Source organism: Rhineura floridana, chromosome 1 (assembly GCF_030035675.1).
Source record: "Rhineura floridana isolate rRhiFlo1 chromosome 1, rRhiFlo1.hap2, whole genome shotgun sequence".
Lineage (NCBI taxonomy): Eukaryota > Metazoa > Chordata > Lepidosauria > Squamata > Rhineuridae > Rhineura > Rhineura floridana.
The window spans coordinates 117697901-117713546 of NC_084480.1; the positions used below are offsets into that span (position 1 = coordinate 117697901).

Below are 15646 nucleotides of genomic sequence, written 5' to 3' on the forward strand. Positions count from 1 at the left end.
CCTCACAACAGGCTTGTGGATAGGTCAGACTAAGGGAAAGTGATTAGCCCAATGCACCCAGAGAGCTGATTCATAGCTGAGGATCTGAGGCTGGTTCTATGCATTGCAAGTCCAACATTCTGACCTCTTAGCCATGTTGGTGTTCTTGTTTTTAGAACAAACATACATGGGATTGGGATGTAAATTTCAGAGGCACTCCTTATCTACATGAATAAGGAATTATTGGTTGTTTCTGAAAATTCCAACCATACCCTTGCTGATGACTATCTTCGGTTATTTACATGTCACTGATTGATGGCTGAATGAGTGGCCTGGTTATGGGACTGTATTGGCCTTGGTCACCCTGATGGATGACCTTTATCGGGAGAAGGACAGGGGGAGTGTGGCCCTGTTACTCTTGATCTCTCAGCGGCTTTTGATACCATTGACCATGGTATCCTTCTGGGCCGACTTGGTGAGATGGATATTGGAGGCACTATTTTAGAGTGGTTCCGATCCTATCTCCAGGGTTGTTTTCAGAGAATGGCATTGAGTGATTGTCTTTTGGCCCCCTGGCAGTTGTGCTGTGGGGCGCCGCAGGGTACCATCTTGTCCCCTATGCTGTTCAACATCTATATGAAGCCCTTGGGAGCAGTCGTCAGGAGATTTGGGGCAAGGTGCCAGCAGTACGTTGATGATACCCAGCTCTATTTCTCTGTAACATCTGAATTGGGAGAGGTTGTGCAAGCCCTGGACCGCTGCCTGGACTCGGTGGTGGGCTGGTTGAGGGCCAAAAAACTGACTCTCAATCCTAGCAAGATGGAGACGCTGTGGGTTGGTGGTTCCCGAGTTCAGATAATTAGTCATTTGCCTGCTTTGGATGGGGTTGTACTCCCTCTGAAAGAGCAGGTCCGTAGTCTGGGGGTGCTCCTAGATCCATCTTTGTCGCTAGAGGCCCAGGTGACCTCCGTGGCTAGGAGTGCCTTTTACCAGCTTCAGCTGGTAAGACAGTTGCAGCTGTTTCTGGACCGGTGTAGCCTGACCACTGTTGTCCACGCACTGGTAACCTCCAGGCTGGATTACTGTAATGCTCTCTATGTGGGGCTGCCCTTGAGATTGGTCCAGAGCTGCAGCTGGTGCAAAATGCGGCAGCGAGACTGCTCACTGGGGCAGGGTATCGCCAACATGTCACCCCGCTGCTGAAAGAATTGCACTGACTGCCGATTTGCTACTGGGCCAAGTTCAAGGTTCTAGTTTTGGTGTGCAAAGCCCTATACAGCTTGGGACCAGGATACCTGAAAGACTGTTTTATCCCTTGTATACCCAGTCGATCACTGTGTTCTGCAGGTGAGGGCCTCCTGCAGATACCATCTTATCAGGAGATCCGTTCTGTACAACTTGGAAATGGACCTTTAGTGTGGCGGCACCTACCCTGTGGAACTCTCTACCTTTAAATATTAGACAGGCGCCATCTCTGTTATCTTTTCAGTGCCTATTGAAGACCTTCCTCTTTCAACAAGTCTTTTAAGTTGAGTCCTTATCCCAGTCTGCTTCTGTGTCGGAATTGCTTTTTAATATGCTTTTAAACCTTTTTTTAAAAAAAAAAATATGTTTTTTAACCTTTTTTTAAAAAAGGCTTCAAAGCTTTAAAAATGTTTTTAAAGTTGTTTTGTAACGTAGCCGAAGCTCTGCTCATGGCTGGAGTTCGATTCCAACAGAAGGAGGAAGTCTAATCTCTGGTAAAAGGGGTCGAGGTCCATTCAGCCTTCCATTCATCCATGGTCGGTAAAATGAGTACCCGGCATATGCTGGGGGGTAAAGAAAGGCCAGGGAAGGAACTGGCAATCCCACCCTATATATACGGTCTGCCTAGTAAACATCGCAAGACGTCACCCTAAGAGTCGGAAACGACTCGCACTACAAGTGCGGGGACACCTTTACCTTTTTTTTATGATGTTTTAAAGTGTTTTTAGTTTGCCGCCCTGGGCTCCTGCTAGGAAGAAGGGCGGGATGTAAATCAAATAATAAATAAATGAATAATAAATAAATGTTTCAGAGACATCAAGGTTGTAATTGTTCACATTTATTTATTTATTTATTTATTTTATTTGTTTGTTTGTTTGTTTATTTATTTAGTTATTTATTTATTTATATTTTTTATTTTTTTATTATTATTTTTTATTTTTTTTATTTTATTTTATTTTTATTTTATTTTATTTTATTTATTTTTATTTTATTTTATTTATTTTTATTTATTTTTATTTATTTTTATTTATTTATTTATTTATTTATTTTATTATACTTGCATACTGCCCCATAGCCGAAGCTCTCTGGGCGGTTTACAGTAACTAAAAACATTAAAACAACTACAATTTAAAACAGATCTTATAAAAACAATTTAAAACACAATTTAAAATTTAAAACAGTATAAAACACATGCTAAAATGCCTGGGAGAAGAGGAAAGTCTTGACCTGGCACTGAAAAGATAACAGTGTTGGCGCCAGGTGCACCTCGTGAGGATGATCATTCCATAATTTGGGGGCCACCACTGAGAAGGCCCTCTCCCTTGTTGCCATCCTCCGAGCTTCCTTTGGAGTAGGCACCCGGAGGAGGGCCTTTGATCTTGAACATAGTGTACGGGTGGGTTTGTATCGGGAGAGGCGTTCCATCAGGTATTGTGGCCCCAAGCCATGTAAGGCTTTATAGGTCAAAACCAGCACATCAGAGGTTCACAACCTTTATGAGTACAGGACCCCCCCACACACACACAAATGCTAATTGTAATTTTAGTCTCTGTTAATTGAAAAAATGATCCGTGGCAAATCACATCTCCAAATATCCCTTTCCATAAAAAAGGGAGGTGTTGCTTTCTTGTCTTAATGCAAAGGTCCAACCAAATTTGGATTCCCCCTTCCCCCCAGCAGTCTGAAGATGTACAGTTCTGTCTCCTAACACCAGTGGTTATAGTGTTGGGCTAAGATCCAGGTTCAAATCCCCACCCAGCCACGAAGCCCATTGGGTGACCTTGGGCCAGACAGAGTCTCTCAGCCTGACCTATCTCACAGGGTCTGTGTAAGGATAAAATGGAAAGGGGGGGAGAACCATGTGCACCACCTTGAGCAACTTGAAGGACAGGTGGGATATAAATGCAATAATAATTAAATAAATAAATACATTTCAGCTGCAGTATGTGGACCTCAGCCAACTTAATAATAATAATAATAATAATAATGTAGTAGCAGTAGTAATAATAATAATAAAGAAGCAGCAATTTGGTCATGGTGGGGATGCTAGATTGTGAAGATCATGGGGTGGATAGGTTGAGGAGGCAGGGTTAGTGCTTTTAGGCCTTGGGATGATCATCAGAACTGATAATTTGGTTAGCGTGCACTTGGGGGATGAGAGTTAAGTAGAAGACAGATCAGCGCATGCATGCACACAAACACACCTGCCCCTTCTGTAAGCAGCTGCCGGTGTGCATGCATTTGGGCACGCTGCAGCATCTTGGAGAGAGGTTGAGGAGGCAGAATGTAGGTGGAAGAAAGGGGGGACACTGGCACCCACACTTAGCCTCAGAGATGGTGGGCAAGCAAGTCTTGAGCTTCCTCACTGCTCCTTGGATTCGTCTGGGCCGAAGGCAAGATCTGGGCAGCCTTGCAAAGAAGAATAATTTTTTGAAGGAGGTGGTAGCGATCTAGGAGTCAAGAATGGTAGGCAGACTGGCTGCCGTGAAGGAAGGTGAAAAGCAGCTTTTCCTTGTAGCCTTGCTTCTTTTTGCTTCAGAAAAAGCCCTCTCTCTCATTCTGAGTAAGGACGTTGTCAGCAGCAGCACTGCGAGGAGACAGGAGTCGGGATAGTGATCCCTTCTTCCTGGTAGCACCTCCCTCAGCCTCCTTTGGCATCTGCCATGTGTGGTATAGGCAGATGCCTACCCTTGGTATGCCTGAAAGATGCTCTGGTGCTTCAGCAAAGTCCTCCCCTCTTTTTTGGAGCAAAGGGGAGGTGTCATCTGCAGCAGCAGTGGAGAGCAGACAGTGTCCAGATAGTGAAGCTTTTTTAAAAAAAATAATAAATAATTCATTACTGTTTGCAGCCCCCCTGGGGGTCACAGCCCTCAGGTTGGGAAACACTGGTTTACATGATTGCTGATTCCCCAGATATTGGTACAGTAGGGCTGCACTCATACGGCAGGTTACATTCCAGGCCCCCGCCGAAAAACGAAAACCACCGGAAAGTGGGGCCCTACTGTATTCCAGCTGCCACGCTACAGCTGATCGCATGCTACAGCTGATCTCTTTCAGCTGGAGCGCAGGCACTAGAGCTCCCCACTGATCGCCCTGCTGGCGCCGCCGTATTAGTGGAACGCCGAAAAGCAGGACACTACTGTAGAAGTTATTCACTCCATTTCATCCTCTTGAATGTGTAAGAAACCACAGGATAAAGTGAGCTCAGAGGTTACTATTTTTATTTATCATACTTGTATGCCCCCTTTCAGTTAACTAGTTCTGACTTCTAATTTTATGCGCAGAACACAGAATTTTATGCTGTAAGATAAATTGCACAAGTCTACTAAGTAAGTTTCACAGCTGAGTTACTTCATGGTAGCCAAGATGGTTGCCATATGTATAAGCCTGCCAAATGTTAAGAAGGGATAAACCTCTCCAAACATGCAGGAGGACATGCTCAAGGAAGTCGTGGCTGATCACAGCTTCCTTCCAACAGTGTTCCAGAGGATTCCAGAGGAGATATGCATTTCTCTTTTGCCATTTGGGTTCTCCAGAGATGCACAGAGGCAGCAAATATTTTTGCTGCTCACTTGAGTATGGATTTCTCACACCTTATGCTCTAGCCACTGGCTGTCAAGAAAATTAGACTTTATTTGTAGTAGGAACAGCTGACAAGGGTTAAGCAGGATTGCTGGCATTTCAGCCTGTTGCATTTTTTGTTAAATTTGACATATCAGGAATAGCTTTATACCATATGGATTGCATGGGTTCCTGTAGCCTTCCCAAGACAAACATATAGTCTGTTGGCAGCTTTTGATAATATAAACAGATGCATAGTTGGTAAACTTCAATGGAATAATGGAGAAGGAATGTTGTTTCTGTCTAAGATAATTAGATATAATATTTTATTTGTTGTATTTTTATCCCATCCTTCCTTAAAGAACCCAGAGCTGTCTCTCATCACCATCCAATAGGCTTTGCTAAGAGATAGCACTCTGCTGAGATCATTCAATGAACTTCATATCTATTTGAACCTGGGCCATCAGTAGCCTCGATGGCAGTGTTCTGTCTCCACTGCTGGAGGCAGTATGCCTCTAAATGTCCTCCATAAGAAGTTCTCCTTGGACCCAGAAGTGTTAAATAACTATCACCCAGTGGCAAATATCCCTTTTTTGGACGAGGTGCTCAAGAAGGTAGTGGCAGTCCAACTTCAGGCATGCTTGGAGGAGGCTGAATATCTGGATCCATTTCAGTCTGGCTTTAGGCCCAGTCATGGCACTGAAACTGTCTTGGTCGCCCTGGTCGATAACATTGGCTGACAGAGAGATGGGGGAGTGCAACCTTGCTTGTTCTTCTTGACCTCTCAGCAGCTTTTGATACCATTGACCATGGTATCCTTCTGGAGCGGCTCAAGGAGGTGAGGGTTGGGGACACTGTACTTCAGCTGTTCTGCTCCTACCTCCAGGAATGTTTCCAGAAAGTAGTTATGGGAGGGTTTTGTTCAATACCATGTCCTGCAAGGTTCCATATTGTCCCCCATGCTATTTAACATCTATATGAAGCTGCTGGGAGCAGTCATCGGGGAATTTGGAGTTAAGTGTCACCAAACTGAGAATGACACTCAGCTGTACCTCTCTGTGCAATTTGTATCAGGAGAGGCAGTTGAGGTGCTAGACAGGTGTCTGGAGGGAGTGATGGGTTGGATGTGGGCCAACAAACTGAAGCTGAATCTTGAAAAGACAGAAAGTGTTACGTGTTTCAAGTTTCCACGTCCAGGAGATGGGAAGCTGGCCTGTTCTGGATGGGGTTGCACTCCCCTGGAAAGAGCAGGTTTGTAGCTTGGGGGTACTCCTCAATCCAGCATTGTCACTGGAGGCTCAGGTGGCCTTGGTGGCTAGGAGTGCCTATTTCCAGCTCTGGCTGATTCATCGGCTACAGCCCCTTTTGGACAGAGATGACTTGGCAGCAGTACTCCATGCTCTGGTAACTTACAGCTTGGATTGTTGTAATGCACTCTCCATGGGGCTGCCCTTGAAGACTAATCAGAAACTTCAACTGGTCCAAAATGCAGTAGTCAGATTACTGACTGGGGTTCCTTTTAAAACTTGTATAACCCCTGTTCTAAAACAGGTGCATTAGCTATTCATTTCCAATTCAAGGTGCTCATATTAATGTTTAAAGCCCTAAATGTCTTAGGCCCCAAATATCTCAGAGACCTTCTCCTTCCCTACAGACCCTCTCAGGTGTTAAGATCAGCAGAGGGGGCCTTCTTGGTAGTTCCGCAACCCTCAGAAGTTCTGGAAATGATGGCCCAGGAGAGAGCTTTCTCTGTGGCAGCCCCTAAGTTCTGGAATTCCCTCCCTACAGAGATGCATCTGGCACCTTCACTATGTAATTTTTGACTCCTGAGATGTATGTTTTCAGAACCCACCCTATTCTTGTGATTGAAATGTGTTTTAATTCTTTGTAATATGTCTTTTACATTTTATAACCTGTTGGTGAAGTACGGGCCATAAATGATGGTGATGGTGATGATGATAGACATGATGGGCCTTTGGTCTGATCTAGCAGGGCTGTTCTTCATGCCTCCATTCCAAAGCTTAGCACTTGAACCATGGTATTACGCTGGCTGTCTTCTTGAGTTGGAGTTGTTGATTTCAGAGAGTTGACAAGTGAGCAGTCACAGGCTGCCATGAAACTTGAGAAATAATTTGGGTAGCATAACCCTCTATCATTGTACAGACAAAAATAAGGACAGTGTAACCCTCCACTACATATCAAGGATTATTACTTGGTCATGATGGCAGGCTGTACTACATAGTTCCTTAATGTTTTCTGTTTGTGCATTTTCAAAAGATGTGCACAGCAACACAGTAGACAAGGAAGCTGCCTACTACCAGGTTAGGCTATTTGCCAGTTTAGCCCAGTTTTGTCTTCTCTGAATAGCAAAGGCTCTGCAGTATCTCAGGCAGATTTCTTTACCATCACCAGCTACCCAATCCTTTCAACTGGAGAAGCCAGGAATTTGAACCTGGAGCCTTCTGCGTGCAAGCCATGTGTTCTACTACTACTGAGCTATGATGTGTCCCCATCTGGAGTCAAGATGTTTCCCTTGGTGGGGGTGGGTACCTGGGAAATGGAACTTAAACCTGAAGTGTATCCTAGTGTACTGTTTAAAAACAGCAGCTCCAAAATCTCCCCTAAATGCAGAAGAAAATAGGGACAATGACTTACAAGGTACCAGAAAATAGACGTAAATAAGGATACTTGGAGCATATGGAAAGCAGGCAGACAACTGCTTGGAGCCATAACATAAGAGGAGCACTGGGAAATCTTAAGAATTTCTTCTGAATCTTGCCTGCAATTGGAAAAACAAAGTGGCCAAATTTGAGTTAGAAATGGCAAATACAATCAACATATGTATATGCAGAGAAGTAGTGTAAACATAAATATGCTAACATGTGGTGAATTAAAAATAAAACATCTGGAAGAGAAGAAAAATAACTCTGGGCCGTACAGCAGCTTGCATAGATCTTTTGTGTGGGAAGTGATTTTGCTACACAGTTTGAGTATCTGGTACTCCAACTGCTTACACTTCCATGAAAATATTTATCTTATTGGTGTGACATTGCTTTTACGTGCTTTTTCCAGCATTGTGCAGGCAAGACAAAGTAATATTGATGCAATCTAGTGTGGCCCCATTACTTTAGTCTATTTATATCCTGTAAGAATAACATGCATCTTTAATATTTTTTGGAATATTGATGTTTCAGAAACAAAAACCCTGGCATGAGAATTCCATTGGCACTGGAAATTCTTTGTGAAGTGTAGTGCTAACCATCACACAGGGAAACCCATGTAAATGCTACTGGGGATCAAACACTGAAATGTATATGAATAATATATTAGTAGATATACAGAACATATAATTAAAATTGAAATAGTAGAGCAAATTTATAAAATATTTAAACAGAATGGTGGAGAACACTGCAGAGATTCACGTATGTTGCTTGTCTTCTAGTCAGTCACGATACACTGTTGGCTCATAATACAGCTCAATTTTTACAGGGAAAAGATGTTTCTCACCATAAAAACTGTACCCTTAAATCTTTTAGGCTGACTTTGTAGACCTAGAAAGTGCTGGGTAATCAAAAGTGAATATGGCAATCGGTTCCCCAAGCAAAAGTTAGAACATATGTTACCAAAGGAAATAAATGGGAGATGTGGACACCCCTCACCCTCAATCTCATTCCCCCCACCCCACCCTCACTTAACTCAAAAATTTGAAAACAATGGCTTAAATCCAATTTACTTTTCCCCATCACTTTTTTAGTTTCGCAGAGCAAGGACAATAAAAGGTTTGCCTATTAAGTTGTTTGGGACTGTGAACAAGTGTATGTTTTTAAATGGATAGTTCCTGGCACAAGTTATGCTTCAGTTTTGAGGGGCAAACTGCACAGAATCCTGCCGCTGCATGTAATGAACCTCCTAATGACTGTCAGGAGGGAGAGGTCCTTTGCAGTAGAGAAGGGGAAGGGAACACTTAACTTCTCCCTTGCCATCTGCTTTTTGCACAAACTCTTCCCCCTCTTCCCACCAAATCAAACTGCTTTTACCCTAGCCAGCTTGATTTTGGAAGGAGAATTCAGGGGAAAGGCAGCTGGGAAGAAGAGGTTAAATGCTCCCTCCCCAACCCCCTGACCCTTCTCCACTGGAAAGACCTCACTCGAGAATTGCACTGTGCAGTGGAGAAGTTGTATCTACATCTATCACATTGTGAATGGAAAAGACTAAAGCCATATTCATACTGTACATTTATTCCACTATTATTCCACTTTAAGCAGCCATGATTTCCCCTAAAGAATCCTGGGAAGTGTAGTCTGTTTAGGGTGCTGAGAATTGTTAGGAGACCCCTACTTTCCTTAGAGAGCTACAGTTCTCAGAGTGGTTTAATAGTCAGCCCCTTTTCCCACTGAGCTCTGGGAATTGTAGCTCAGTAAGGGGTCTCCTAACAACTCTCAGCACCCTTCACAAACTACGCTTCCCAGGATTCTTTGGGGGAAGCCATGACTGTTGAAAGTGGAATAATAGTGGAATAAATGTACAGGGTGAATATGGCCTTTCACTCACGCAGTGGAACTTCCCCTTCATCTCCTTTCCCCTGCACATCCTCAAAATAATTTGTTTACCCTTTGTTATATGTGGCTGCATCACAATGCTTCACTTGCTCTTGAGTTTTACTTAACTGGGAAAAAATCTCAATATAGTAATCTGAAAAACACAATATCTGTGTTGTGTGTGAAATCATTCTCTCCTTGAAATCATTATTAATGCTCCCATTAATAAAGCTAGTTTGATGATGGAGATACCATTTTTTTTATGATGATGGTCGATTAATGTTTATACAGCAGTGTTGATTGTGAGATGCCCTTCTTGTGTTTAGTGCCTTTAACATCTTCACTTTTTGTCTCCTTTCCCCGCCACTGTCAAATAAAGGCCAAGAAACACCAGGCCTTCCTAGCAGAGACCTGTGAAAACAACGTGAGAGAGCTGGAGTTACTCTTGGACAGCTTTTCTGTGTCAGGCCAGCAGACAGCAGGTTAGTTGAAGGTATGAAATGACAGATGCATCTGTCAGTGTTCTAAAGTCGCTGCATTGTGGGAATTCTGCAGATGCCTCCTGCATTCCCTCTTCTCAACATGCTTTGATTTGATGACATGATAAGAGCAGTTCTCACAGCAGTCAAGTGGCCTCACTAGCTGGGAAGAGGTGACTGAATGTGGTCCTGCTGTTGTCAGCCCTGAACTTGATTTACAAGTGTTGGGTTGTGTGTGATCGGTCGGGAAAGGGCTTGCTTGCTGTGCTCTCAATCCAACAGAGACAGAAGTCCTTACAGTATGCCTACAAGGGGAACAGATGTTTTTGATTGAGCTGAGCCAAATTCAGAGGCAACCTTCAACTACTTAAAGGTCATATATTCGAAAAAGGTTATGCAGGACACAGAGTCTAACATATTATTTTTCATAGTTACTTTTTGAAGTCAATTAAGGGGTAACGATTACATCCATGCCAACAGAAATTCTACCACAACTGATGTGCAAAAATGACCTGCTTCTTTTGTTGTCTGTTATGTGGTGTTGATAATGAAATGGAAGTGCGAAAAAAGCAAAGGGTCTAGTAATTTTTTTTAAAGGACACTATTTTGGTGATCTCCTTACCTCTTAATTCTTTTGAAATTTGTTTTTGAGCCCCTGTAATTACATTCAGTTGTACAGGATGTTTTCCTTTTCTGTTGCTCTCTGTTGCATGTGGACAGAAAAGACCTGAATACAGAAACAAAGTGCAGTTGGATTCACAAAAGGTGGTACCCAAAAAGTAGTTCCATCAGCAGAAGGACTTTTGGCTGTACAATGGAACTTCCCTTCCCTCTCCTCTCCCTGCACACCCCTTGTATGCCCCCTAAATGTGTTCTGGGGTTTTCCCCAACCCTTCAGAGAAGATTTGGGGATGGTGGAGGGGCGCACAGGGAGAGGAGGGGGAGGGGAATTTCCATTGCATAAATGGAAATCCTTGTGGTCATGGAACTACTTGTTCCACCTGGTGCATTCATTGATGTCTTTTAAGCTCCAAGTAAAGACTTATCTCTCCCCCCTCCCCCCCAGGCTTCTGGTGGACATATTTGTTAGCTTTTTAACTTGTTCATAAATGATCTAAAGTTAGGGGTGAGAAGTGAGGTGGCCAAGTTTGCAGATGATACTAAATTGTTCGGGGTCGCTAAAACAAAAACAGATTGCAAAAAGCTTCAAAAGGATCTCTCCAAACTGAGTAAATGAGCAGTAAAATGGCAAATGCAATTCAGTGTAAACAAATGTAAAGTGGTGCATGTTAGGGCAAAAAATCTTTAATTTCACATATATGTTCATTGGGGGGTCTGAGCTGGTGATGACTGACCAGTAACGAGACCTTGTGGTGGATAGCTTGATGAAGATGTCGACCCAGCGTGTGGCAGTTGTGCAAAAAGGGAAATTCCATGCTACGGATCATTTGGAAAAGAACTCAGAATAAAACTGCCAATATAATGCCGTTATACAAATCTATAGTGCAGCCACATTTGGAATACTGTGTACAGTTCTGGTCACCTTATCTCAAAAAGGATATTGCAGAGTTGAAAAAGGTTCAGAAAAGGGCAACCAAAATGAGCAAGGAAATGTTGCAGCATTTGGAGCTTTTTAGTTTAGAGGAAAGGCATGTAAGAGGTGACATGATAGCATGGAGAGACTGGAATGAGAAAAGTTTTTCTCCCTCTCTTGTAACACTGAAATTCATAGACATGAGTTGAAGCTGAATGTTGGAAGATTTCAGGACAAAAGAGTTTCTTCACACAGCACATAGTTAAGTAATGGAACTCACTCCCACAAGAGGCAGTGATGGTCACTAACTTGGATGGCTTTAAAAGAGGATTAGGCAAATTCATGGAGGCTGTAAGTGGCTACTAGCCATGATGACTATGCTCTGCCTCCAAGGTCTGAGGGAGCATGCTTCTGAATAGCAGTTGCTAGAAACCGCAGGAGGGGAGGATACCCTTGTGCTCAGGTCTTGCTTATGGGTTTCTCATAGGCATCTGGTTGGCCATTGTGAGAAGAGGATGCTGGACTAAATGGGCCATTGGCCTGTCCAGCAGACTCTTCTTATGTTCTTATGTTAGCAGGCTGCCAAAGCTTCCTGTGTCTGTTGGCATGTGTGTATATGTAGATGTATATATTTTAATTAATTCTAGGTGTTTTGTAAGAACTTGTTAATGTTTTATATAATTTGTTAATGGTATAATGTATTTATGTTTTGTGTTTATGTTTTTAAATGTGATGCAAGTTGCTTGGAGCAACTAACAAGTCCAACAACAACAATAATAACGCCCAAAGTTAAGCAAACTCTTGATAGACATTTAAAATCGTATGATTTGATTCCAGTAATTGTATTTTCAAAAGAAGGCAATACACATTCAGAAAAGAACTACTGTATTCGGAGTCCATACTGAACTACTCCTTAGGCTTAGGGTACCCCTCCACACCAAATGCTAACAGAATGAAAAAAAATCCCTCCCTAACAAATTAGGAGTATATATAAAATAAGGAGCATAGGGAATATGTATAGAATTACTCTATCAGTCCATTCACCAGATCCAAGTTTTCTTGGATCAAACCGATTTTTTGATCCATTTCAGTTGGGGTTTAGGCCCAGTTTTTGCCTTGATTGCCCTGTATGATGCCCTATGTTGGGAGATAGATGCGGGAATAGGTCCCTGTTAATCCTCCTTGATCTCTCAGCAGCTTTTGATACTGTTGACCATGGTATTTTTCTGGAGAGGATATCTGAGTTGGGGGTGAGTGGCACTGCTTTTCAGTGGTTCCAGTTCTACTTGGATGGTCGTTTCCAGAAGGTGGTGCTTGTGGAATGTTGCTAGACTCAGCGGAACCTTCAATGTGGGGTCCCACAGGTTTTGATTCTATTCCCCATGCTGAGTGGGGTCATCTGGCATTTTGGAGTACGTTGTCAGCAATATGCTGATGACATACAGCAATACTTCTCATTTACATCTGCAGGTGAAGCAGTGGATGTGCTAAATCAGTGTCTTGCCTCAGCAATGGACTGGATGAGAGCCAATAAACTGAAGTTTAATCCAGACAAGACTGAGGCACTGTTAGTGAGTGGTTTTCTAGACTAGATGGATGGCTTGAGACCCGCTCTGGATGGGGTTACACTCCCTCAGAAGGAGCAGGTATGTCGCTTGAAGGTACTCCTGGATCCATTACTGTTGCTTGAGGCTCAAGTAGCCTTAGTGGCATGGAGTGCTTTCCATCAGCTTTGACTGTGCCCCTATCTGGATAGGGATAGTCTATCTTCTGTTATCTACACTCTGGTAACCTCTAGATTAGATTACTGCAATGCATTATATGTGGGGCTGCCTTTGAAGATGGTCTGGAAACTGCAGCTAGAGCAGAATTTGGTGGCCAGATTTCTGACTGGGGTAAGGCCGTCCAAACACATGACACTAATTCTGGCACGGCTGCACTGGCTACTGATTAGTTTCTGGGCTCAATTCAAAGTGCTGGTTTTGACCTATAAAGCCTTATGTGGCTCAGGACCTCAATATCTCAAGGACCCTCTCCCTGTAGGAACCAACCTGGACCCTGCAATTGTCATCAGAGACCCTTCTTTGTGTGCCTCCTCCACAGGAGGCTCGGAAGGTGGCAACATGAGAATGGGCCTTTTCAGGGTTGGCCCCTGGCTATGGAATGCTCTCCCTAGGGAGGCACGCCTGGCATCTTATTTAGCCATCTTTTCACCCAGGCTTTTGGCCCATGATGTGGGCTGTTTTAATTCTTTTTTGTTTGAGTTTTAAGCTTTTATATTGTATGTTTTAAAATCTGTTGTAAGTTGCCTAGAGACTGTTGGGTATGAGGCAACTAACAAATGACATAACAGTGATGTGGCTCTACTGTGAGATAAAAAGGTATTTGTTTTATCTAGCTTTTGGAGACTAGGATATGTTAATAATAATAATATAATAATTTAATTTATGTGTCGCCTATTTGGCCAATGGCCACTCTAGGCGACGTACATCTCTGTTACAATAAAATACATCATAATAATACAATACAACGATAAAACTATAAAACTATAAATCAATGTTTAGATTGATTTGAAGTTTGAGCCTGTTTTGTGATACTTTGTGGTATTTTTTTATTGATACTGTTGAAGTTTTGATGATGATGATGTTCTGAATTGGTTTTTTAAAAATAATATTGTATTATTCTTGCTGAGGAAGGTGCTTTGAGGTCACCTGGTGATGAAACGTGGCATACAAATATACTAAATAAATAAATAATAGTGAAGGCTCACTTTCCTTAATTCTGTAAAACCTGGGATTGGAATAAGAGGTCTCAGAAATCACTATAAATACTCTTTGGGTTGTATCCAGCGTTAATGTTACTTGGAGTAGACCCATTGCCGTTAATGGGCATGACTTAGGTCCATCAATTTTGGTTTATCTCCTCTGAGCATAACCTAGCTGGATACAACCCTTTGCCTGTAAATACTGTATCTATTGGTTGCTACCACTGAATAATGGGTTTTTCAGGTGTGCTGGGGTGAATGATGATCTTGATCTGAATTTGTTCGTGAAGCCAAAGGCGAATTGTACTGGGAGGGGCGGGAGGTTGGAGCCATTGCATTAAGATAACAAGAATGGGAATGTTCTATTAATTGACCAAGTGCACAAAGACAAACGAGGTTTAATTCTAGACACAGACACACATGCATAGATACATAGATAAATCTGTTGTGCAGGTATTCTACTTTTGTACAATGCCCTTGAGTCTTCTGGCAAATGGCACATAATATATATTTTAAATAAATAAATAATATTTTAAATAAATTACATGGAACGTGATAACTATAGTGCATCTTTCAGAGTGACAGACAGAAGTGGTCCAGAAGACCTCAGAAGAATCCAGTCCTGTCTGAATTCTATGGTGACACAACCACAGTTTGTTTGTATTTCAGTTTGGAAGCTGTACTTTCCCACTACATGTCTGTTTTCTACTTTAACATGGTGGGAACCTGCTTGCAGTTGCCTTTTGCATTCCAGCTTTCCCAACAAATGAACGCTAATGAAATTACCATGAATTGTTAGGGCTCATAGAACAGCATGGTAGAGAGCCTTCGATTTGGAGCCAGAATTCAGACTACATCTAGGGAGTTGTGGAGACAGAGGGACAAAGTGTTGTGTAGCCTGGGGAACTGAATCTGCTGAAGCTGGCAAGATTCTCCCCTCCTCTTTGGCAAGCTAGAAGCATGGAATAAGGTTTTGAACTCAGCATTCTGGAACTACTTTGTTAGGATAGAGGTTTTGGCAAGGGGGACTGGCTGCCTGGAGTAGAGAGTCAAGACAATACAAATAAATCCTGAGAATAATTATTGATATGAAACGTATGCCTTTTTATGAGTGTCTTTTTTTAAAAAAATGTTTTTTAGAGTTGGAATTTGTCCTTTTGTGGCCCTTGGGAAGAGATGACAGTTGAAAACAATGCCTTGTCACATTGTCTTGTGATTATCCCCTTCCCTCTCCCACTCTCATCCACTCCCATGGAAGTAGCACTTTTGCTGTATATCAACACGACAAGACAAGGATTGTGTATCTTGATGCTGAATAAAATTAGACTTTTGAGAAGTATGTTGACATTTTGCCTGGCTGCTTAAGTTAATTGAACAAGGGTTTTGGCATGCTTTCAGTGTGGATATAACACTTTAGGAAGGTCTTTTTAGAAATAAGAAATCAAATGAGTGTTGGGGCTAAATATGGCAAAACAGTGCTGGCATGCAAGCCAGTATAGTATGCACTACAGCCTGCACTGTGACTTGGTGAGGTTTTGCTTCTAGT

At 42.5% G+C, this 15646-nt stretch overlaps 1 protein-coding gene across 17 annotated transcripts in view; it reads left to right on the forward strand.

Moving 5' to 3' along the window:
- Positions 1 to 15646, forward strand: part of CCDC171 (coiled-coil domain containing 171) — a 311338-nt gene that overhangs the window by 65008 nt on the left and 230684 nt on the right. For all 17 annotated transcript variants that reach the window (XR_009763232.1, XR_009763234.1, XM_061630303.1 and 14 more), the window contains one exon: positions 9703 to 9805. Coding sequence is in view for 15 of the 17 variants with exons in the window: in XM_061630303.1 (XP_061486287.1) it covers positions 9703 to 9805 (103 nt within the window). In the remaining 2 variants the exon portion in view is untranslated. The remainder of the gene's footprint in view (positions 1 to 9702; positions 9806 to 15646) is intronic.